The following is a 27,139-nucleotide window of genomic DNA, read 5'->3' on the forward strand; positions in this document are numbered from 1 at the left end:
TTTTCGGTTTATATTGGTTTGGAAGGAAAAAAACCAAACCGGACCGAACCGAATATGGTCGGTTTGAACCAGTTTTCGGTTCGGTTCAGTTCAAAAACTTGAAAAAAAATAATTTCGATTCAATTATTTATTTTAGTCCAAAACCAGACCGGACCGAAAATGCTCACCCCTAATGTATGGCCTCCTTCAACCACCAAAAGTTGTGTCCCACCGTGTCTTTTTAATCACCTTAGTAAGATCTACATGACGATGCAATGCATGGAGGATGATGAACGGTGATGTGTCATCAATGTCTTATTCTTCTTTTCTATCCCTTTTCTCTCAATGCCTAGAATTTCATGCTTAGCTTGTTCAATTTTTTTTTATATTAATTTCAATTCCTTTTTTTTTTAATTGTAGTTTTTGTTTTTATTTTAGTTCTTTTTTCTTTTACTTTCATTCTTTAATAGTGGATAACTTAAGGATTGGCTACATAAACTTTTTTTTTAATTTGTTTTATTTAAAATAATAATTTAGAAGATGAGCTCAAGTTAATTTTGATTGTTTTAATTATTATTTTTTTAATTTTGACTTTCAATATTTAACTGATTGAGATTTAGATTTCATAATTTTTTATATATATTTTCTATTAAATTACCTCAGTCTCATAAATTAGATCACTGGTTTGCTGAATTAATTCAAGTTTTCTTTCTCTTAAAAAGATATTTTTTTTTAATCTTGTCTTTCAACAAATGGTTGGTTAAGAGTTTGGCTTTGTAAATTTTTTTAAAAAATAATTTTCCATGAGCTCTTCTCATTCTGATGACTTAGATTGCTAGTTTAGTTAGTTAAGAATTAATCTTTATGATTTTTTATTTGTTTTTCTGGTAAGTTATCTCGGTCTCATAACCCGTGTTGCGGGTTTTTAAAGTTAACTTAGATGAATTTAAATTTTTATTTTAAAAAAAATTATTTTTTTAATTTTATTCTTCAATAATAAGTTGGTTGATAATTATATTTCATGATTTTTTTAAATTTTTTTATAAAATAATTCTATTTTCATAACTCAATTCACAAACTTAATTAATTATAAATTAAGCTTCATGATTTTATCTTATAATCTAAAACTCTAAACAATAACATAAAAACATACACACTTACCTTCTAGATACTAAAAGTCATCGGAATAAATTAGTTAGTTGGAGAGTAGTTTTACTTGCTTATCTCGTATCAAAACTAAAACTGTGTTTTTAATAAAATAATAATATAATAATTAATGCTTTACATTTCGAGCATGTCGAGCATATATTAAAAATATAATTATAGTTATTTTTTAAAAATATTTTTACACAAAAATATATTAAAATAATATATTTTTCATTTTTAAAAAATTATTTTTGATATTAATATATTAAAATAATCTAAAAACACTAAAAATATATTAATTTAAAAATAATAATTTTTTAAAAAATAATTTTAAAACACAAAAATAAAATAATGAGATTCCATGATGCAGCCAGCCTTACAAACGAACCCGCATGCTCCAGCTTTTTGTTTCTTTTCAATTTTCTAGTAGTTTCGAAGTTGACAAAAATAATAAAAAGATAGAGTGAGTAACGCTATTCTTTTATAGACTTCTACTGTATAGATGCTCTATGATACGTGGCGGACAAAGTTAATTTTTTTCTAATATAAAAAGGATATTCCAGCGACGTCAGTATTTCAAAAGAAATAAGAAAATGTTGATATCTTAGCTATTGATTTTATTAAGTTCAATAAATACTGTTAGTTAAAAAGATATCAATAATAAATAAAATAAATAAATTTTTTTACTAATAATTAATTATAAAAAAACAAGTTGTTAATATTATTATTATAAAAAAAAAGTACGGTAGAGACTGAAAATTATGTGTCACAAATACTCCTTTCCCACAAAAAAATTCACTAAAATGATTCTAACATTATTGTGAAACATTTCACGAGACAACACTAAAAAATAATAGCATACCGTGCTAGAGCAATAAATAAAAAAGTAAATCAAATAAAATATTATGGAGTAAGTTTCTTATGCTTATATTTAACTATTTAATTCAAAAATAATTTTTTTATAAAAATTAAATTTAACAAAGAATGATGAATAAAAAAATTAAAGATAACCCGAGTTATTTTCAAAATTTATGAAAATAACATATAGAAAAAAAACAGAGTTAAATCTTAAATTAAATAAATATTGAATGATGATACTAAAAATATCTTAAAAAATAAAAAAATAAAAACAAGTAAACACGAATGAATCTCCTAAACCTCGGTTAATCTTTCAAATTCATAATTCGTGAAATTATATACTCAATCTCAATTAAAAACCTTCATACATAATTAATTTAATGTTAAAAGATAAAATTATATACTCGATCTTAATTAGAAATCTCAATTCCCAATAGATTAATGTACATAATTAATTTAATGTTAAAAGATAAAATTATATACTCGATCTTAATTAGGAATCTCAATTCCCAATAGATTAATGTCGAATGATGAAAATATATATATAAAAAAATCATTTTAAAATTTTTCTCACATAAAACAATTAGTAATCAAAATAATAAAGATAAAATATGATAGAAAACAATTGAAGGATAATGAAATTGAAAAAAAAATCTAATTTTATAAATTATTTTAAATAAAATAAATAGTAATAAATATCATGGGTTAAATTTTAATAAAAACATTTTAAGGGATGCTTTGAAAATCCAAAGAGTTTAAATGCAGAAATCGAGAAAGAAAAAAAAAAGAAAAAATTATCAATGTCAAACTATAGGTTATTAAGTCACTCACATCACCTAAAGAGGGAGGGGGTCATCAAGAAAATTCCAACGACATCAAGATAGGTCGTTTTTGGCCACCAAAATCCTCTGCAAATATTGTTTAAACATGGTATAGCAGCGAATGTGTACAATGCACACCTCAATAACTTTTATTTTTAAAATATTATTTTATATTTATTAAAATATAAAATTATTTCTAGATCAATTTAATTATAACTAGAAACCTAGTAAAAATACTAAAAAACTCAGAGATGCTAGTTAATTTTTTAAAATAGTAATTTAATCATTTTATTATACTATAAACATATAAAAAATCGAGTTATTCTTAATTAATTTGATAATAATTAATGAATATGGTAAAAAAAAATACATATTATCCTATTAGCCAAGCCGATGATTTTTGTTTAGAATGGTAAAATTATTATTACAGTTCCAATTCATAGTGTAATAAACCTACATTCATGGAGAAATATTGATATTTTTTAGTTTTTTTTAATTCACACTCTGTAACTTTTTTTTTCAAGTTGACCATACTGTCCTTAATCTATTTCATGGTATCTAATAATTATTTTTTAATTTAAACGCAAGCATTAAAGCTAAAATTACACAAACTGTTATACCAAAAATAACATATCACGAATGAATCTCATACTGTACAGAAGTGATTTTCTATTTTATTAAAAAAACTTGATTGTCATATAATATAAGTTTCAAGATAATTAAATAATATTTTATTAGTAAATTTTAGAATAAGATAAATCTTGTGAAACTGATTATTTTTTTTATCATTTTAGTTCCTAAATTTTGTCTTGCTAATTTTTTTTATTAATTCAAATTTTGTATTAAAATTTAAGAAAATTAATTGCTATAAATGTGATAAGTATTTACAAAAAGAAAAAACTTGATATTACTTATTCCATGATGATAGAGTTTTATTAGAACAAATAAAATTCAGTGACCTCCAATAATTTCATCCAATAAAGAGCAGAATTTTTATAAAAGAAAGGGAAGATTGAATATTCTACGAGTAAAAAAGCTTGCTTTTTCATAGTTGTGCTAAGTCTAAAAGCAATTCTTCTATCTTACGTTCGCAATATAATTAAAAAGTATAGTGGAAGGGTCATTGGGTCTATGAACAAATATTTTTAAATCCATCTTGCCCTGCGACCTAATTTATTGGAGATTTTGAGATCACACGACAATGAAAGAGAACCACACAAATAATACATCTTTTGAGTAAAATTAATGGTGGCTTTTACGTGATTTCAAAAAGCTATCGTTTCACCTCTCTCTCTCTCTCTCTCTCTCTCTCTCTCTCTCTCTCTCTCTCACACACACACACACACAGGGTTACTGCTCATTTAAACAGTGCACTGAGAATTTTGATGCTCGGCTAAAAATAAATGACATTAGCTTTTAAAAACATTAAAGTATTTTTACATTACTTATTATTTATTATTAAATTGATGGAAGATAAATAAGTTTTTTTCGGCTCTAATTATACAGTAAAAAAATAAAAATACTATTAAAAACAAGAAAAAAACTGCACTTGTTTCAAATGGTATTGTTTGTATTTTCAAAATGAGTTTTTGGTCATTATATTATAAGCTCAGGGATAATTTTATATGTTGACCAAATGAAATAATAAAATGAGTTTTTCTAATTATTATTTTTTTTAAACTTGATTTATTTGTTGTTATTTTTTTTTATTTAATTAAAATAAAATCAGTTATTGAATCTACTCATATTTATAATCAAGTTGCATATTTTTTTTTAAAAAAAATACATGTGATTGCTTAAATATTATTTTTTATATAAAAAAGTAATCTAGCCCTGTGGCGATATACGTGCACCAAGCCTACCGTGTGTGCTTCACCATGTAGGAGGCTTTTGATACGTTGCATCAACTCCACTTATGGTCTCGATAGCGTATTAAGTTGACCTGATACAGCAAGGAGCTTATCAACTTCTACATCGAATGAAATTATCCACCACAAATTGAATTAATTTTTTTTATTTAATTAAAATAAAATCAATTATTGAATCTACTCATACTTAATCCAAGTTACATATTTTTTTTTAAAAAAAATATGTATGTGATTGATTAAATATTATTTTTTATATAAAAAGGTAATCTAGCCCTGTGGCCATGTACGTGCACCACGCCTATCGTGTGTCCTTCACCATGTAGGAGGCTGTTGATACGTTTCATCAACTGCACTTATGGTCTCGATAGCTTATTAAGTTGACTTGATACACCATGTGGCTTATCAACTTCTACATGGAATGAAATTATCCACCACAAATTGAATTAAATACTACTCGTACATCTAATCAGGTTGAGTAGCATGGACTCCACACTAGAAAACACGGGCATGAACTTATTGCCACAATTGACAAAATTAGCGGTATGGCTCACGAGGCTGACCTTAATTTCCAAGATGCCAATTTGATTCTCTCTTGTGTGTTTTCTGGGCTAGAGGAATATGCCATCCATCCGAGGTGGCTTATTTTATCATGCATTGAAAAGCATGATCATGCCCTAGTGTCGTCCTCTCCTTCAAGTTCCACGCTCATATTTGAAAAAAAAAAATAATAATAATAAAAGAAGCTATGGATCTTTCCATGGCCGCCAATCTCGCAATTTTCCTTGGTGGTACGCAAGGGATGGGAGACTTTTGGCATATGAGTGCTGCAAAGGGTGACCGTGAAGGAGGCTGCAAGGACATTCATGTTAGACTTGGCTTCCTGCTTTGAAACTGCAATTCTATACAGTTGAATATTGTCATTTTTTTTAATATTATTATTCGTATTTATTTAGCATATTCCATGTGGATTTTGAAGATGCTTCTAGAGTCTTGCCACTTTTCTTGCTGTTAAGGGCTTTGACTGCAAAACTGGCCAGTCAATTTCCATTGCATGAATAGGACCTATCAAGCAGACTTCACACTACCTGGAAAAAAATGCGTAGAAATTAGGTGCAAGGAAATGGGATCACGGTATTTGGCATAGGGAAACTAACAGAGAAATGCCAAGTGATGTGTCGATTTTCTTTAGGGTTTGTTTCCTAATGTGGAAAAGTGTTTTTTACTTTAAAATATATAAAATAAAATTATATTTTTAATATCAATACATAAAAAAAATACTTAGAAAAATATAAATATAAATTTTTTTATATCAAATATTTTTTAAAATATAAATTCAACTGCAATGCGAAACATTATACTCAAGTGCAAATAATAAGTTTTAAGTTTTCATCGAAGAGGATTGAAGTAGATGGCAAGCTAATATATAATAAAAATAATGACTAAAAAAAGTAATATTTGATATTATAATAATGATTGTTTTACGTCTAAAAATATATTAAAATTTATTTTTTATATTAATATGTAAAATCAATCTAAAAATATAAAAAAATTAATAAAAAATTAATTTTCCTCTCTCTAAAATAGTAACACCACAGATACAAACACCAGCTTACTATAACGCAGCTATAATAAAATAGTGGTTTGGCCAGCACTATTCAAATATATGTTGATGCAACCAGCTACCAAAGTTTCCATTAAGTTGACTTGCACCGAATAATTATAGTTTTGAAGAGACGGATGGATGGAGAAAAAATTAAATAAAATGACAATAAAATAATAACTAATAGTAATATAACTCAATAATTCTCCTGTCACAAACATTGTTTAAGCTGTCATGTGGGTTTGGTGCCTCATTTAGTCAGCATTATTCCTTGACTTAAATGATAAGTTGTCTCAATTATTGAGAGAAGATAGCTTCTTTTATTAGTCCTTAGTCAGATTTTCATCGTTAAAAAAAAAAATAAAAACAGTAGCAAAATGAGAACTGGACTCCCGGTCTGGTTACACTGTGAAGCTGATCGTGACCGTCCCCTCGCCTTTAGCAATCGGCTTTTTTATAAATAGCTTGTTTGACCGTTTAGTCCCAAGGCGGTAGCGTGACAGAAGGCGTTTAAATTCTATATAGCAGTCTCAAATTTGAATTAAAATGTGTTTTCTTTATAAAAGTATGGGATAAGATTTTACTTGTTTACGTGGAACCATAAAATATACTTTTCAGAAAATAAGGTTTTTTCAAATCTAAAAAAATAATTTGTTTGATTGTTTAGTTATAGTTATTTTTTAAATTATTTTTGTGTTATATATATAATGATATTTTTTTATTTTTTAAAAAAATTATTTTAAATATTATTATATCAAAAAAATTTAAAAAACTAAAAATATATTAATTTAAAGTAAATAAAAAAATAAAAAATTTATTTTTTAAAAAATATACAAACAAACAAACAAAAAGAATTAAAAAACTACTTGGTTTAGAGGCGTTTGAAACTATTTTTAAAATATTTATTTGTTAAACATTTAAATAATGTCTTGGAGGTATGAAAAGCTACTAAACTCTTTAAAAAAAATACTTGGAAAAGACAAAGGGAATATCATGTTTTGATATGTATTTTTTTTTTGTAAATAATCTTATTTATAGGCTTGAAGCCATGAGATTGTTGATAAAGATTAATCAAGTTTTTCAGTTAAATTGAATAATTTTCGGTTTAATTCCATCAAAATTAATGAGTTTTAAAAAAAATAAAAATTTAATCATTAAACAATTTTAATTTTAAATGTAAATCTTTTAATATTATATAATGTTTATATAGAGATCCGCTAATTGTCTTATAAGAAGGATCCACCTAACAATTAATACACTCATTTTAATAAAACAATAAAAAAGAAAGTACTTTTTACTGTATAGCACAACAAAAAAAAACTATTTATTTTAACAGATATATTTTTTTAATTTCATTAATTAATTTTTTGTTTTTTATGAATTGAGTTTCATGATTCGTTTCAATTTATTTTATATGAAATTATTTCAGTCTTGTATTACAAGTCATGAGTTTAACGGATTTAACTGGTTAACTTAAGTTTTACTATTTTTTTAAAGAATTTATATCCTTTAATGTTTTATTGATTGAGAATTAAACTTTATTGTTTGTTTTAATCTGTTTTCCATGAGATTATTTCAATCTTATGAACCGAGTCACGGAATTAGCATGTTAACTCAAGTTTACTAACATCACCTTTTTAGTTATTTTCTTAAATTGATTTTTATTTCAATTTCATCGTCCAGCATTAAGTTGATTGAGAATTGTGTTTTATAATTTATTTTGATTTATTTTCTATAAAGTTATCCTAACCTCATGACTTAGGTCGTGAGTTTGATAGATTAACTCGACTTGACTTGAATTATTTTTTTATTTACTTTCTATAAGGTTATGTCGGTCTTATGATTCAAGTCATGAGTTTGGTCGATTAACTTAGGTTGACTCGAGTCATTATTTATGTCATTTATTTTAATTAATTTTTTTCTTAATTTCCATGCTTCAACTTTGGGTTAATTGAGAATTGAGTTTTATAATTTATTTCAATTTGTTTTCTATATAGTTATCATGATCTCATGACCCAATTCGTGAGTTTGACAGGTTAACTTGGGTTGACTTAAATCATTTTTTTATTTGAGTTTTCTTTAGGTTTTTGGGTGCATGCCTAAGATTTAGATTTTTTTTTCTTTAGTAAACTGCATATTTTTTATAAAAAAAAATAGTGCAAATGACTCATCACTTGTAATCTAGAATCTATCTATTAGAGGGTCATCAAAAAGTCAAGCTTGGGTTTTTTTACACCTAACAAATTAGGTTTCAACCATTTTTTAATCCAAAAAATCCCACAAAGACTTAAAAGTTCAAATCTACTCTCTTGGACAATTTTAAAGTAAAACAACAGCCTTAATAAAATTATTTTTCATCTAATAGAATCTGTTAACACTAAAATCAGTTATTTTGATGGTTAAAATTGATATCCACTAAAATGCTCTCCTTTTATCATTAAATCCATCAACTATCTCTCCCCTCTCTTAAACTAGATGTCACACTCAATACAACATTGGGATCTCCTAAATTAAAGGGACTTAATATGACATTTGGAGAAAATGGAGTTATTATTTAGTAATTGAAAGAAATTAAAAATTTTAAAATGTGGATGGATTCCAAAGATTCAGATAAGGAGTTTATTATACTTAAAATAACATAGACAACACTTTTACCACATCCTTTCAAAATAAAAGTTAACATTATCATGAATTCTCTTCTAAATTAGAATTCATTAATTGTTTAATTTTTTTTTTAATTTTATTCATCATTTATTTTTATTTATTTATAATTTTCTACGAGAAAACTCTATATTCATTCGTAAAAATAGGATGCTTATCAATTAGGTCATTCGATAAGATTGACAATTACCAATTAATTAATTAAAAAAATAAATTATTTCCATAAGCATTTTTAACTTCAAATGTTAATCTTTTAATATATTATAAGTATCCATATATAAGACCCATAAAAAATATTAAGTAACTCATAAAAAAATTCACCTACCAATCAATACACCTAACCCTCACAAACACTTTTAAGATGTGTGTTTATTTCTAACATGGGATAGACTTCTTCTATTTTCATTGCAAACTGCACCAAGGTTTAGGAAATATATACATTTATATGTGTGTGTGAATTTGGATAATTAATATATAAGTTGGTGACTTTAATTTTATACCAGAATAATTAGTATATGTATGTTATGTAATTTCTTAGTAGATATATAAGTTCACTAGGATAATTATGATTTTGTAAAGTTAAATTTATTATTGAATTAATTAGTTTTAAACAAATATAATGTATGTGTGTTTATGATAAATCCAAATTTAACATGTACTAAACCCCCTTAGAAGATAAAAAAAAAAACTTAAAAGGTCTAAAAAAATCATGATGGGCTCGGGCTTGGTACTTCTACCAAGGTGCATGACCTCAAGCATGGTAGTTTGAGCTCGTAATGGGCGCACACTCACTTGCAAGGCGTGCTACCCAGCACTCATATAAGCTTGGACTATTATTTACAAGACTAATGAGCTTAACACTCTCATGAAATTTTTTTCAAAACCTCATGCAGGTCTTTTAATATTTTATATTAATTCAATATATATTACTTTAAGTATAATACAATTCAAAATATCATAAGGAAAAAATTATACTTTAGCCCCTCTTCTATATAAAAAGACAAGACTCGTGGATTATAAATACATTATGAATTATTCAAATATTTTTTTATTCTTAACATTTTATGTATGCATGTTTTGAGAGCCTATCTTTCTAAAATATTATTGTATTTTATTTTTCCGTATAAAAGTATACTCATTTAAGTATTTAATAAGCCTTCACGTCCATTAAAGGAGTTTTTTTACAAGTATCAGCTACCAATCACTTTAACTTATGAATCATTACTAATTACCAATTATTTAAATTTTTCATATCAAGTCGCCAAATATCTTATCAAAGAAAAATAAATCATATTGCTTGAATTAAGAGATTAACTGATTATCTAATATATCAATATTTTTCCTAACCATTTGGCTTTTAAGAGTCATTAGTTTGTAATAAAAATAAAAAACAAATATCTTACTTTCAAAAATATATTTTTCTAAAACTCCTCTAAATATTTATAAATTTTAAAAAATAATATTTTAAAAAAGTTGCAATGAGAAAGTAAGGTTTTTTATTAAAAAAAACTTATTAGTCAAGGTGAGATATTTTAGGAGATGTTGTAATATGTAGTTTTTTTAAAACATTAAAAATTATTTTTATTTTAAATTATTTTTTGTATTTTTTGAATCATTTTAGTATGATGATGTTAAAATAAATTTTAAAAAATAAAAAAATATTTTTTTATTTTTTAAAATTTATTTTAACATCATCATACTAAAATGATTCAAAAAAAACAAAAAATAATAATTTAAAAATCAACAAATCTCATATATTTTTTAAGAAAAGGGTTACATTTTGATTGGTCTAAACACACTAGAGGAAAGTGATTTTTCTGGATCCGCTCGCATCGGGAGACAAGACATGTGGGGCAGCTATATTGCCTTGGACTTTGTGAAAATGTTGGACCAAAGCTGGGATAGAAGTAGCCTGTACATGCTCATCGCCCAGTGCCTTCATGCTGAAACAGTAATCCGTACACAATACCTTGAGCTTTCAGTTAAAAAAAACAAAAACAGAAGAGCCCACCCACCTCCCTCTACCGACATAAATTAATCCGGGCTTTATTCCCTGTTTATTGTCCTTTTATATTTATTTATTTATTTCGATACTCTTAAATATATTATATCTTGATCGAGATCTTATCTTCTTTCAACTCCATCCCAAAACCCCAATAAACATAACACTCTTCACTGTCAAAACATTTTAAAAAATCAAAATTTATATTCAACACAGAATCGGAGATAAAAATAATATAAATCTGAGATTTTTTATTTATGCGAATCTTGTAAAAAATCTATCTTTATAGCATTCAAACCTGTTTATTTTTGTATTTACTTTAAATCAATATCTTATTAATATTTTCAAATCATTTAAATATATTGGTGTCAAAAATAATTTTTAAAAGTAAAAAATTATTAATATATATTTTAATATAAAAATTATTTAAAAAATAATAACAACAAACAAGTAATTAATGGTAATAAATGGGATGAAAATGAAGAAAAGAATCCTACATCTTAAGCATGGAGATATAAAAGGGGGAAGAAAGCCAATAGAAAGTGAAAAAAAGCAGAATCTCCTTGTGTACGGACTATCCAGCTACAGATCACGCTTTCCTTTTTTGTTATGTTATCATAATTTTTATGTGGACATATGAAAAAAAAAGAATAATTAATTTATAAAAACTATATAAAAAATTAACAACTCACACACTATCCTCATCAAATATTTATATTCAATTTTCTTTTTAAAATTTGTTGCATGTTATGCTTATAAATAATTATTAACAAAGTTAGTTGTTGCAAATATAACTATAAAAAGTTGGAGGAATTTATTTAAAAATAAAAATAAAATATTTTTTAATTTAAAAAACAAGGCAATTATAGACATGAAAGATCCATCCAATATATTGTTTACCGCAACAACCTTTAGTAGTGGTAAAATCATGGCAGAGTTTTTATACTTTTAAAATTTAAATTTTAAATTATTTTGATCTTATTAAAACACACCAAAACATTAAAAAAGTCTAAAAAACTTCACTTCCAACCTCAAAAACCCCTGTAATTACTCTAAAATTAAATCAAATTCAAAAAATATTCTCAAAGCCTACTCTATTTTTTTGCCGTATTGTTAAAAAAAACAAAAATCATCTTTATAAAACTTTTCTCTCCAAAATGAATTTATTGATACCAATATCATTTATTTTTATGTTCGGTCTAATTCTTTCCCTCTCCTCATCTTTTTTTTTCCCCAACAATTCCCCCTCTCTTCTCTTATTTTTAGATTAACGTGGGTGTCCGGGCCAGTTTGCGCGCACCACGACTAATCCCACGGGCCCTGAAGTTAACGACCATGTAAGCCTCCAGTGGCCATCATATGAGCAACCAAGGACTCGAACCTGAGACTACAGAGGGAGCAAACCCCTTGATCTCAAGTCCTTACCACTTGACCACCACCTAGATGGTTAGACCACCCCCTCTCTTCTCTTAGAGTCTAAGGATGTGAATGCAAACATGTAAAAGCATAATGAAATGCATGCCCTCATGCCTATTCAATTCCATCTCGTGAGCTTGTTTTGCCCCCAAATCATAGAAGGTCCCCACTTATCTTGCATTAAAAAAGAATCCCATGAACCATATCAAATCATACTAATTGTGAAAGAAATTTTATGGTGTCTTTAATGTGACAAGACATCATCGGTTGCTTCAACATTACCATTCACATATTTATAATCTAATTAATTTTATTTGTTTTAAATCTCAATTCCAAAATAGACATAGTTTAATTCCCTTTTGAATATGAGATTGACCTATTTACTTACCCATTTTATGCAACCTATATATATATATATATGTAAGGATTTCACAGTTAGAATGCACCATAAGATTCTTCGAGGACATGGAAGTTGGTGGATCCATTCTTAATGGGCCGTGTTAGTCCAGCTTAACACTTTTGGAGAAAAGATAAAATAGTTCCCAATAGATAAAAAGAAGTGCGTTTGTCTTCCTAATGGAAAATACATGGGAAAAGTTTTACAATAATTGTAGAATAATGATGATAATATATCTTGGTGATGGAGATAATGGTAGTTGGGGGTGGAAGCAATGGTGAGGTTATGGCAATAGTAAAGTAGTGATGATTTTTTAAAATAATTGGGTGATATTATAAGAAATTTAAAATATATTTTTCAATAAATAAAATAAATTTAAAAGTTGATTATAATTTTTTCTTGTTACCCAATTTTTCTATAAAAATATTTTACAAAAAATTAACCCAAGATAAATTAGAAAAACAAAATTTATAAAAATACCTTATACAAATCAAATTCTTTTTATGCGTAACTTTAAATAAATAAGCATGGACGAGGTTATTTGTTAATGGAATTTTTGAAAAACCATGATGGTAGTAAAATAAGAGTGAGGGATGACATATCCTAGTAATGGTGGTAAATACAATTGGACTGGATGTGATGTTGGTGTATCAATGGCAATGATGAAGGTTGTGGTTAATGTGGAATAGTGATGGTTTTTTTGAAATAGTTAAATGATATAAATGGATAATTATTTGAAAACTATTTTAGAGCTATAGATATTTTTTAAAAAATGAAATTAGTTTAAAAATTGATAATAAAATTTGTAGTTGTTTGATTTTCTTATAAAAATAATTTATAAAAAATAAAAAATTTCTTTCAAATATTTTTTTATCAAATAATTTACTCACAATAAACTCCTTGCAAGCACAACTTTAAATCAATTTACACGAACATGATTATTTATTAAGATGTTTATGAATATAGTGGATCGGGTTTTGATCTATTTTTATATCTAACCCAACTTTTAATATTTTATAAAATATAAATCATCTATATAATTTTTTATGGACCCAAGCGGGTTGAATATACCAGGTTAGACTAAAAATTTTACGGATTACATATATCCTTGAGTTGGACATATTAATTCTCTTTTCTCTTTGGTGATCATAAAAAAAAAATTCATGTTGCAACTATTAAAATTAGATAAGACCCTTAAAATGCATATATTGGGAATAAGATAAAAAATACTATCATAATTTTCATGTAAAAAACAAAATACAGTAAAAATTACAATCGAATATTTTATCAAACATTGAGCATGCAACATAATATAAAGATTGACTTGTAGAAAAAGGCTATAAAATGCTTTTAAGTTTGTGATTTAACTAGAAAAATAGAAGTTCAATCTAGATTTTTGAAGTTTTTATTTGTTTTCTTATGATCTCTTGATTACCAAATATAAAATATTGTAATTATAAAATATATTATCAATTTATCATATCAAACTTTAAAAATAACAACTATCAAACTTTAAAAATAACAACTATCAAACTTTAAAAATAACAACTATCAAACGTGCAACATAGTATAAAGACTGACTTGTAGAAAAAGGTTTTAAGTTTGTGATTTAACTAGAAAAGTAGAAGTTCAATCTAGATTTTTGAAGTTTTTATTTGTTTTCTTATGATCTCTTGATTACCAAATATAAAATATTGTAATTATAAAATATATTATCAATTTATCATATCAAACTTTAAAAATAACAACTATCAAACTTTAAAAATAACAACTATAATTTGTGTAAAAATAAAAATAAAGAAAAGGAAAAGAGATTAAGAGCGTGTCTAAGATTTTGTCCAGTGTTTTTTTTTAAAATATTTTTTTATTTAAAAATACATAAAATAATAATTGTTTTTAAATTTATTTTTTTCATTAACACGTCAAAAAGATCCAAAAACACTAAAAAAAATTAATGTGAAGAAAAAAAATCCAATTTATGTTTCAAAACCATGGTTGAATTATAAAAACAAATATAATCTAAGAAAATGAGAGGTGACCGTAAGTGTGAAGGCAAGAGATAAAAAAAAATAAAAAAATATTATTTATACCAAAAACTTGAGTTACTTACATTGATTTATAATTTTTTATTTTTTTTTCATTAACATGTCAAAAAGATTCAAAAACACTAAAAAAAAATAATGTAAAGAAAAAAATCCAATTTATGTTTCAAAACCATGGTTGAATTATAAAAACAAATATAATCTAAGAAAATGAGAGGTGACCGTAAGTGTGAAGGCAAGAGATAAAAAAAAATAAAAAAATATTATTTATACCAAAAACTTGAGTTACTTACATTGATTTATATGAGTTGAGTCGGGTTGATTGAGTTTTAAAAATTCCAACCTGTACTCCACCTATAATATCTGTTTATTAAATTTTTTAATTTATTATTATTTATAATATCTATATTAAATAAGCTAATTTAGAATTGGTCTAATCTGATTGCCGAGTGTTTTAAGTTAGTGTGATTTATAAAAATTAAATATTATTGGTCAAATAATTAGAAACATTTAAGATATATGAATTTATTATGTTAAAGTATAATGCTCAAGAAAATTAAATTAATTGTGTGAGAATTTATTAAGCAAAGGTTAGGCAAAGCAATTACACATGTGAATGTGCTGTTTTAGACCTTGGGTTATTTTAAAAATTCCAACTTATACTCCACCTATAATATCTATTTATTAAATTTTTTAATTTATTATCATTTATAATATCTATATTAAATAAGCTAATTTAGAATTGGTCTAATCTGATTGCCGAGTGTTTTAAGTTAGTGTGATTTATAAAAATTAAATATTATTGGTCAAATAACTAGAAATATTTAAGATATATGAATTTATTATGTTAAAGTATAATGCTCAAGAAAATTAAATTAATTGTGTGAGAATTTATTAAGCAAAGGTTAGGCAAAGCAATTACACATGTGAATGTGCTGTTTTAGACCTTGGGTTTTCTTAAATTATTGGATTGGATTATAAATTATATACTCAACTATATATTTATACTCGAACCGTTTAAATACCATTCAAATACTAATTACAGGTTATTACCATTAACTATTTGTAACATTAAAAGTTGTAACTCCTGAAAATAGAGAATAAATGGACATAAAATAAAATTTATAAAATTGTATATATGGTGTTCTTAAAATAATTTCATTTTATTTCTTGATTTTTTTATATTAAATGAATAAAATCTAATCCTTTATTTTAAATTCTACAAACAATGCATCTACTCTCATGTCATTCTAATAATATATTTGGAACAGATTTTTACTCACCAACATAGGTAACCAAGCACTCTCCAAACCTAATTTTTTTTCTCACAAGTATTATTTCAATGCCAAACAGGCACTAATAATGACTGGTGTGAAGTATTTGGGCCTTGTAGAAACCCATTAAGAAGCAAGGATATAATAAAGAAATATGGGCTCTTATGAGCAGAGGCCATGTGCCCAATGGACTTAATTAGACATTGTTAACCCATTTTTTGACCGCTCCCCTCTTTAAAAATGGACAGAACTAGCACTTTCAAAGTGAAACCCTAGTCACGAAACGTGACGGCTGGGCGCAGGCTTACACAAGCTTCTCTTCTATCTTAAGGTAATCTCAATTGCTTCCTTTTTGGTTGATGATAACTAGATTCTTTTAGTTGGTAAGCGAAAAAGATTTCATGTAAATGAAACCTGAGTTAATGCTATCTGGTACTACATTTTTGATTCCAGGATTGTTGGCATGGGCACAAACAAAAAGTAGAGAACTTTCATGTTTGTGTTTCAATGGCTGCCTTTCATTGTATTCAAGCTCTAAGATTCCCATCAAGAACCCATGTTTTCTTTCCTGTTGGTGAACAGAACAGATATAATATTATCAACAAGAAGCAAAGGGGTTTTCTAGTTTTTGCTTCTGCTGATAAAAAATCTGATAAAGAGATCTATCTTAAATCAAAGGTACTTCAAAAAGATTTGCTTGTAATGATACGTTTTTAAAGTTTCTTTTATTTTTGGGATTGCCCAAGTTTTTACAACCAGACATAAGTCAGATGTCTACCGTTTTTATTGTGGTAGAGATTGTTACATGTCTGGAAAATTGAAGAGAGAGAAGGAAATATGATTAATGGGGTTCCCACTCGTCATTTAACCCTCTTGAAAGTGTCCATCGTTGCCCAATAACATACATTTGATTGTTATTTGAGCTACATCTGGACACAACATGTCAAATCTTATTTTGCACATATTCGACTGCATGTAATGTGGTAATGTGACCTTGATCTCTTTATCAACAAATAACCTGGAAGTCTGTTTTGTGAATAGAAGAAAATGGCAGACGAAATACCATTTACCAATTTGAACAATGGTGTCTTTGTGCTGATAGTATATGCAAATCGATGTGTCTTTACTTTTCCATTTGCGTTTTTGGTGATATATGCAATGGATTTACATAACTTACGCAATTTTAAATGGTTTATATATATCAACTTTGCTGGCAATGAAGAACCATAGTCGAAGCTCACGTGGTTTTCCCCTTGTATTTCCTTATAACTTTTGGTTTCTTTAAAAACTATGATGATGATCCGGCTTAAATGTTGCTGTTTTGGCATTTTGGTTTAATGGCTGGTTCAATTTGTCTGTGAAGATGATTTCCACCCAATGAACGTACCATTTTGGTTTTTCTTATGAAGTCTTTTGCAAGAGGCTGTGCATCGTAAACAAATCGAGTCATGCATTCATTTCTCTTTTATTAGCTCTATATGAAATCAGACATAAGTCAGATGTCTACCGTGTTTATTGTGGGAGAGATTGTTACATGTCTGGAAAAATGAAGAGAGAGAAGGAAATTTGACTAATGGGTTTCCCACTTGTCATTCAACCCTCTTGAAAGTGTCTATCGTTGCCCAATAACATACATTTGATTGTTATTTGAGCTACATCTGGATTCTACATTTCAAATTTTAGATTGCACGTATTTGGTTTCTTATATTCTGGGAATGTAATGGCCTTTTTGTCTTTTATAAACATCAAACAAGGGCCATGGTTTTAAGGTTGTTCTGGCATTTTGATTTTAATAGCTACTTTAGATTATATGAACATGATTTCCAGCCAACAGGTTTTATTTCTTGTTTCTTTTTCGAGAGATTGCAGTCTTAATAATTTGAGCTGTTCTGTTATTCCCACCCGTGTCTAATCTGAACCATGAGGAAATCTGATCCTTTGTCGAACTGAACTGTTAATCTGCTTTGTGCTCATTGATTGTTTAAATATACGACAAATTATTTATTTATTTGTATAAATCTATGTCCGACTTTCCTATATAAACACTTGGAAATAGAGACATCTAATTGTCTGATTTTAGGTCGAGACATTGTTAGACAGTGTAAAATGGGACGACAAAGGTTTGGCAGTTGGAATAGCTCAAAATGTTGACACGGGGGCAATATTAATGCAAGGCTTTGTGAACAGGGATGCATTAGCTACAACAATTTCCTCTCAGAAGGCAACATTTTATAGCAGGTCACGTTCAGCTTTGTGGACGAAGGGAGAAACATCGAAGAATTTTATAAATGTTCATGACATCTATCTTGATTGTGACCGTGACTCTGTATGTTAATCCTGTAGTTGGAATACATTAACTGTCATCATTTATTGTGCTTGGAATTGATATAAATGGGTTCTTTTGCAGATAATTTACCTTGGGAAGCCGGATGGACCTACCTGCCACACAGGGTCAGAAACTTGCTATTACACATCAGTCCCAGACTTGTTAGAAAATAAACAGGTGACTATATATCTAATCACTTGTATTTTATTTTATTTATGAATGATGTCACTGTTTATTTTATTTCTATATTTATTAAGTTTTGATCATTGATGGCAGGTTGATGGAAATAAACTGGCATTGACAACTCTGTACTCTTTGGAAACAACAATTTCCCAGCGCAAAGCTGAATTAGCATTGCCACAAGCTGGAAAACCATCATGGACTCAACGATTACTACTTGATCATGACTTACTCTGCTTAAAAATCAGGTACTTAGCTTTATTTGAATTGATATGCAAGAGTTCGTATCCTCCTGCTCTTGAGAAAGCTTCATATAGATCGCAGAACTATTAAGAACATCAAATTTCAGGGAGCTGTTGCATCCTCTACTTTGTTAATTGGTTGTCCAGTTTATTTCACTACTATTGGAATTGACCGATGAATTGTGCCGAGCATTAAGGTCAAGATTTCTGTTGATGTCTTCAGATTTAGATCTTACTGTCCTGTATTTTGCTTTATAGGGAAGAGGCAGATGAATTATGCCGAACACTAGAGGACAATGAGGACCAAGCACGTACTGCCTCTGAAATGGGGGATGTACTTTATCATGCCATGGTTCTAATGGCAGTTAAAGGTGTAAAAATAGAAGAGGTGCTAGAAGTTCTACGGAAGAGATTTTTTAAGTCAGGTATCGAGGAAAAGAGAAGTCGTGGGCAGGCAAGCTAGGCGTGATAACCGGTGTTCATGGGTTTGTGGTCTTGGCTTCGGAATCTGTTGTCACGTTTTGTAACCCGAGCTGTTTAAATGATTTGCAAAATCTTTGCATTGGCCAATTTTTGCAATTATTTCCCTTGTAATCATTTGAGAAAGATAAATCGATAACCGGTGTTTATGGGTTTGTGCTGTTTGTGGTCTTGGCTTCGGAATCTGTTGTCACGTTTTGTAACCCGAGCTGTTTAAATGATTTGCAAAATCTTTGCATTGGCCAATTTTTGCAATTATTTCCCTTGTAATCATTTGAGAAAGATAAATAAGAGCACCATCTTGATGATCTGCAGTCTACAGTCTGGTTTTGTATATGTAGGCTTCGCTTCCCAAATCCTGGGGTTTTACATTATTTTTATTGCCGCATTAACTTACAGCAGTCATTCATTCACTTCATTTTCATCTAGATCTCCGGAGATTTTAGTCTTCGTTCCGGTTATTGATATTTTTGGAAGTTGATCTTCTTACATGTATACAAGATATATCATGTATGTCAAGTACAAAAGATCAATGTAAATAATCAAGAACTCAAGACAAGTAGAAAGAATAACTTAACATGGAAAAAACCGTGTCTGGCTTCCTCATTCCAAAAAGCTAAATTAATAAAATGACTTTTTAAATAGTATAAATATAACTTTTTTGATTATATACATTTTAATGGTAAAAAATTATTAAGGAAAGCTATTTATATTTTAATATATTTCATGTTAAATTAATTTTAATATAATTATATAACTAATTTATATATTTTACATATAATATAATTTTGATGTTATTAATTATATAATTAATATAAGTAATTTATAAAAGTGGACCATTGATTGTGCATTGAAAATAAGAAAAATGAGTAATAAATTTTAAATATCACTTTATATTTTTATCAATATCAATTAACATTTTTTTTTTTAATTTTGTTAAAGATAACAACATGAATAAAAAATTATTTTTCTTAATCCATAACAAAAATATAAAATAACAAATTGTTTTCCTTGCTTTTAAAGAGAAAAATACTATTGACCAATGACTATAAAAATAGCTGCTGACAATGTTAATTTTTTTTTTTTTTTGGCTATTTCTATATTAACATGTAGAAATAGCTCTTCCCAAATTAAACAACCATTTTGACTTTTCTTTTGCCTGCTACGTTGGAGTGACAAATAAAAGAAACAAAAGCTAAAATAACATATTTTTAACTTTGCCTCCTTATTTGCCTCTCCGGTTGGAGATGCTCTTATAGCAAAAATAGTGCATTATATCTCATCTCAACTAATGTTTCCCTCCCCTGAACTAATTACTATGTCAATAATTAGTTTACTCCAGGCATCACACAAACTCGGAGCTGTTCTTGAAGTTTTAAAAATACCTCCTACTTAAATGGTTTAGGTAGTACCTGATCTTTAGAACCACAATGCACGAGATCAACAAAACTATCTCGAGTTAGATCATGCAAAAAATCAAAATACACATCAATGTATACTGTGTCCATGCATAACATAATTTTTTGAGAGCTTGATAGTTAAACTATTATCATACATCACTGTAGTGCAACCATATTATGCATGATTGAGAATTTGTTGTATTATCATACATCACTGCTTGAGAATCCTTCTCGTCCACACATCGTGTGCATGATTCAACTACTTCAGAATCCTTCTCATCCACACTGCTTGGCAAGAACAGGTTGCGACTGCAACAAATTTAGCTTTATTTGTTGAAAGAGTGACTATAAGCTGTTTCTTTGAGGACTAAGAAACTACTCCTCCTCTTAGCATAAGCTCTTTTTATTCTCTAAGTTTCCTGCATAATCACTATTAATGAATACAATTAACTATTTGTTCCTATCTTTCTTATAAAATATTTCATAATCAATAGTGCTCTTTAGTGTCTAAGTGCTCTTTCTGCATCTTGTAAGTGAATTTTTGTTGGTTTAGCTATAAACCTGCTAATAAAGCTCACAACAAATATCATATCTAACCTTATAGCAATGCTAAGATTGCCTATTATTTGTTCATAATAAGTCTCATCAATTTTGTTACTTCTCTATATTTTCTAATTTTGAAACCAAGAACAATAGGATTCATCACTACATTGCTTTCTTCCATTCCAAAGCATCTCAGAACCTCCTGTACATATTTTATTTGATAGATATAAATCCCATTATCCTTCTATAACACTTTTATACCTAAGAAAAACCTCATCTTTCCTAGATCAATCATATCGAATACCTTTATCATTGATTTCTTAAACTCTAACATCACTTGCCCATCATCCCCAGTAAAAATCAAGTCATTGACATAAATGTTTACAATTAAGATTTTATCTTTACTGATTTGTTTGATAAACAAGGTTTGCTCATTGATGCATTTCTAGAACACTTCATGAGTACAGTGAGCTTTAATGTGACTAAACCAAGCTCGAGGAGCTTGTTTTAGTCCATACAAGGCCTTATACAGTTTGTAAAATTTGTGCCCACCTTCCTTTTGCTTATAGCTTTTTGGTTGCTCCATAAACACTTCCTCACTTAATTCTCCATGGAGGAAAGTAAATTTAACTTCTAGTTAATAGATGAGCCAATTTCTCTGAGTAGTTAAAGCAATGATCATGCAAATAGTATCCATTCTTGTAATTGGAGCAAATAACTCTATGTAATCCAAACTATATTGTTAAGTATAACCCTTTGCAACTAATAGGGCCTTGAACTTATCCACCTCACCAAACTCATTAAGCTTGGTTTTGTATGTCTATTTTACTATAATCTTCTTAGCTCCTATTGGTGATTTAGTCAAACTCCATGTTTTATTTTTTTGAATTGAATGTATTTTAGCATTCATAGCTTCCCTCCACTTGTAACTTTTCATTGCCTCTTCATAGCTTAATAGATCAGATGAAGTTACAAGTGTCAAATTCAGCTTAGTTTCTTCCTCTGATAGTCCTTCTCCAAAAACATAGTCTCTCATCTAAATATGATAAATTATTTCTTTTCTTTCATGCAGATTGACATCTTCTTCATATATTATGCTCGAAGAAATATTTCCTGAGCCTTTAATATCATGCCTATTTGGCTCTGCACTTAAGCCTTCAGTATCATCATTTGTCTTTGCAATCTTAATAACTATTTGTCTTATTTTCATTAGTTTCACTTTCTTACCCCCGTTCTAAGTCCATTTATAACTGCTTTGTGTAACTTATATCCCACTCCCAATGTTTCTCCTCTTAAAAAAATATGTCCTTACTAATTAAAATTTTCTTTGCAAAAAGATTATACAACCTGTAACCTTTGGATTCTTCACTTACTCCTAGTAGTACACAACAAAAGCTTTTGTTTTCTAGTTTGGTTTGTCTTGCATTAGGTATATGGACATATGCTACATATCCAAACATTCTAAAGGGTTCAACTGAGGGCTTCACTCTACTCAATGCCTTTTCTATATATTCTAAAGGGTTCAACTGAGGGCTTCACTCTACTCAATGCCTTTTCTATAGTCATGTCTTTAACTGCAATAATGAGATATCTATTCAAAACTTATATAGTTTAGTTTACTCTTTTAGGCCAGAAGGTTTTGGGAATCTTCTTTTCTGAAAGCATGAACTGCACGAAGTTCATCATTGTCCTCTTCTTCCTCTTAGCCACTTTATTTTATTGAGGATTTTAGGCTATGGTGAACTGCTTCTTGATTCCATTTTGCTTGCAAAACTCATTGAATTCTATAAAGTTAAATTCAAAATAAGCCCATGCTTTTCTACTATAGTCATCAATAAAACATAAGGAATACCTTTTCATGCTGTTTGAGATTGGTGTGATTGGGCCACAAATATTAGTATAAATGAGTTGTAGCGTCTGAGATGTTTGCCACTAGTTTTTTTGGGATGAAATCTTTATACTGCTTACCAACGATACAACCAGGGCACATTGTAGTTGATGCAGGAAGCTGTGGTAGTCCTTGAACCATTTTCTTATATTGCAAGGTTCTTAGTCCTTTATGACTAAGATGGCCATATCTGCAATACTATAAATGTGAAAAATCTTATGCAGATGCATGAAAACAGGAAGCTTTTTTGACTTGAGGCCTTGCCATTAATATAAACATTCTATTAATTGTCATCCTGGTTTGAATAATCAAACCTCTCACAAGATGGTAGATTTTGCACATCCTTATTTTGATAAGAATCGCTAAACCTTTTTCTTGTAACTATCCTACACTTAGAAGATTATTCTTCAATTCAGGTACATGGAACATGATGAATGCCATCCAAATACAACTTGACTTTTTCTTTCTTGATTACTGTCATTCTTGTATTGTTTCTAACCAACTATTTAAACTCTTCATTTAACTCATAGAATATAACCTTGCCTCCACATATATGATTTAAATATCTAGAATCCAAGAACCATGCATCATTACGCTTAGTTTCATGCAACTCCATATGAGACATTAACAATATCTCTTCTTCATTATCCATTTCATCATAATTTTTCTCCTTGTTCTCTGTCGGAAATTCATACTGAAAGTGGCCAAGTTTATGACATCTATAACACTCCATAGTGGTTTTATTGAAAGCATGACGTCCTAGCCTCTTCCTCCTCCTCTAAAAACTTTTCTGCCTTAGCCTCTACCATAAAACCTACTTCAGATGTCACTTTTAGGGCTAGTTCTTACCCATTACTTTTTTGAAATTTTTGTTCATGTACAATTAATGAGTTTTATAACTCATTGATTGAAAGCTCATCAATATCCATTGATTTTATATAATTGAATCTGTCAATCGAATCTTAGATTTTCTTAGAGGTGTTCTTCTTCAGGATAGCCTCCATAATAGTCCTATCAATGGTATGAAACATGTAATTCTTCACTTTCAAATCCCTAAGCTTTAATTCCTCAAGTTTCTTTCGCCGTGCTTCAGTCACAGCTATTCCTGCTTTGGGCTCCACATAACTTGTTTTAACCAAGTGCCAAAATTCTTTAGGTCTCAAGAAATTATCCATTAGCATGCTCTAATGATTAAAATGACCATCAAAATGTGGTATGAATGGTTAAATGAATTTGTCATTGCCTTTGTTGGCTATTTCGCTCTTTTACTCTACTTTATTTTGCAAGTTACTAAAAAAACTATAGTTTTTTTTTTCTCAAACCCAGTGGAAGCTCTAATACCAATTTGTTAAGAACAAAAGATCAATGTAAATAATAAAAAAACTCAAGACAAATTGAATAAATAACTTAATATTGAAAATAACTGTGTTTGGCTTCTTATAGCCTTACAGAAATCCTAACTGAATGAGTAACAATAGCACATTATATCTCAACTAATGCTACATGATTCGTGGAGCTAAAAAGTTGACATCTAAGCAATAATAACAAACTTATTCTAATAACAAGCCAAAAACAAACTTATTCTAATAATAAAGTAATTGATACTGGTAATTCTCAACAATGTATACAAGATATATGAAAGATTGATTTTATATTATACAAGATATATGAAAGATTTATTTTTATGAAATACAAGATATATGAAAGATTGATTTTATAAAAAAAGAATTTTAGATTATTGTTTTAAAAAGTTAAGTTAACAAGAATTAAAATTAACATAAAAAAGATATTTTTTCATACAAAAGATGCAGCAAGCTTCAATTTAGTTTTTCTCTATCCTTTTATTTTATTTTTTAATATATGAAAGAATGATTTTATAAAAAAGAATTTTAGATTATTGTGAAAAAAAATTTAAGTTAACAAGAATTAAAATTAACATAAAAAAGATATTTTTTCATACAAAAGATGCAGCAAACTTCAATTTAGTTTTTCTCTATCCTTTTATTTTATTTTTTATTTTAAGCATATTTAATTTTTGTTTTAGTCCTAGATATTATTCTTTTTTTCAAGTTTCAATTCCTAGATGTCAAGAAAGGAAAAATATCTAAAAAAAAAGATAGCACAAAGAAAAAGTTTGGTTGACCATGAAAAATGCTGAAGTTAGTAAAACTTAGAGTTAATGATTTTATCTTAAAGAGGAGAGTTTGATAACTGTAGTTATTCTTCTTTAAATGTGCTAGAAAACAATATATCAAAGCTTGTGATTTTTTATTTTTATTTTTATTTTGGTTTAATTTTTTGTTTTTAATGTAATTATATGGTGTTTTAGGGTAAAAAATAAGTTTATTGAGTTTTCTAGATTGTTATTGAGGTATTGTTAGGTGAAAATAAGATGAAAATTGAATTTTTAAGGTTTAAAATTTTAAATTCTAATTTTCTAATAACCGTTATAAATTCAAGTCGTTTTTCATGCACAAGGTGTGACAAACTTCAATTGAGTCATTTTTCAATTTTAACATATTTGTAATGCTCTAAATTTTTGATGCAATTATCTTTTTAATTGTTGTTTATGTGAAATTTAGAGGTAGTTTTTTTTCCCTAAATAGTCTCTATTTTACCATCTATTTATTCTACAAATACCTCAATATAATATTTATAGTTAAATGTTAGTGTTAGTGTGATTACAATCCTTACAAATCACATGCATAAGTTTAATTTCAATACAATTGTTATAAAATACTAGGACTTATGTAAATAGAAGGATCAAGCAACTTGATAATATTTTTATGAGAATTGAGGCCTTCAAAAGAAAACACATGTAAAACACACAAGATTCCAATTTTTTTTATCAGTATTTACATCATCATGATTATTATATTTTACAACTACATAACTATAACTAATATCATTAATTTATTCTACATATATTAAACTATGTCCTTTTCAATTTAATATTTTCTAATTAATCAACAACGAACTCTTCTTTTCCAATAAACAGATTATACTAATGTCGCCATACATGTATTAACTTCTTTATTTAACGCTTATTCCATAACTCATCTCAATATGAGTTTTCACTCATTCTTTTAATATTTATTGAATCTATTGTAACTTTTTCATAATATATTTCATTTCCACAACTTATTTTATCTCTATCCCATTTAATCTACGGAGTTAATTTAGTTTATACCATCATTTTATTTTACAACAACCTTAATTTATACCACATTTCATCTCGCCATTACAATTATATATCTTGTCGACTTTTCCAAACTTTTGTTTCTTTTTGACCCATTGATTTCATTAGTTCATCACATTATCCATTATATCATTATTTATTCATCAATAGCAATTTTAATTCCAAAGTCTATGATATTCATTATGACTTATCCATATTAATTTATTTTTACTTAGTCTATTTCCAGTCCATTTCTGGTTTACACATACATTTCATCCAATTTGACTCTTTTTATTATGTCTTTTATCTTGTATATTTCTTAAAATTACTTATAATACATTTCAAAATCCATTTCCAACTTAAATGTTTCTCATTCCATTATTTTTCCAATTTGAACATTTCTCTTATCCATTTATAGCGTATTCAAATATCACATAATATTTTTTTTTTATTTTAAACAATTTAGATATCATAAGTTAAATATGTCTATAATTTAAAATAATTTACAACAAGATTTTTATCTATAGAGAAAGTAGGAATATAAATCCATAAATGTTATCTATACATTCTTTCAAATTAAAAGGGTTAAGTTTAGATCTTTAATTCAACATTATATTTTAGTTGATACATACCCAAATATATAACCTTTTTACACAGTTTGATGACATAACAAAATACTATCTTAACTATAAAAAAACTAATAACCTACAGAATAGATCAAGATAGTTGATTAGTACTTAAAAGTGCATTTTATCAAGGTTTTATATTGTTATTTTGCACTTGAAGTATTGATAATATCTTAACTAAAACATGTTTTATAATAACATATCTAATAATA

General features: G+C 27.5%; 1 protein-coding gene and 1 long non-coding RNA gene across 3 annotated transcripts; both read left to right on the plus strand.

Moving 5' to 3' along the window:
- The first annotated feature begins 16,312 nt into the window (after positions 1–16,312).
- AT-IE (histidine biosynthesis bifunctional protein (HISIE)) lies at positions 16,313–19,661 on the plus strand. Of its 2 annotated transcripts, XM_011007209.1 has the most exons (7): positions 16,313–16,395; positions 16,518–16,742; positions 18,145–18,390; positions 18,472–18,567; positions 18,667–18,818; positions 19,071–19,278; positions 19,426–19,661. In XM_011007209.1, the coding sequence occupies exons 2-6, from the start codon at positions 16,572–16,574 to the stop codon at positions 19,273–19,275; spliced, it is 870 nt and encodes a 289-aa protein (XP_011005511.1). In that variant the 5' UTR covers positions 16,313–16,395; positions 16,518–16,571; the 3' UTR covers positions 19,276–19,278; positions 19,426–19,661. The 2 variants fall into 2 exon arrangements, with proteins under 2 accessions (XP_011005511.1, XP_011005510.1); XM_011007208.1 differs by lacking the exon at positions 19,426–19,661 and having other exon boundaries at positions 19,071–19,424.
- Positions 16,764–17,757, plus strand: LOC105111756 (uncharacterized). Its single transcript, XR_839651.1, has 2 exons — positions 16,764–16,825; positions 17,555–17,757. It is a non-coding gene; the product is annotated as an uncharacterized LOC105111756 (long non-coding RNA).
- Positions 19,662–27,139: the final 7,478 nt, after the last annotated feature.

This window comes from Populus euphratica, unplaced genomic scaffold (assembly GCF_000495115.2).
Source record: "Populus euphratica unplaced genomic scaffold, PopEup_1.0 scaffold307.1, whole genome shotgun sequence".
Classification (NCBI taxonomy): Eukaryota; Viridiplantae; Streptophyta; class Magnoliopsida; order Malpighiales; family Salicaceae; genus Populus; species Populus euphratica.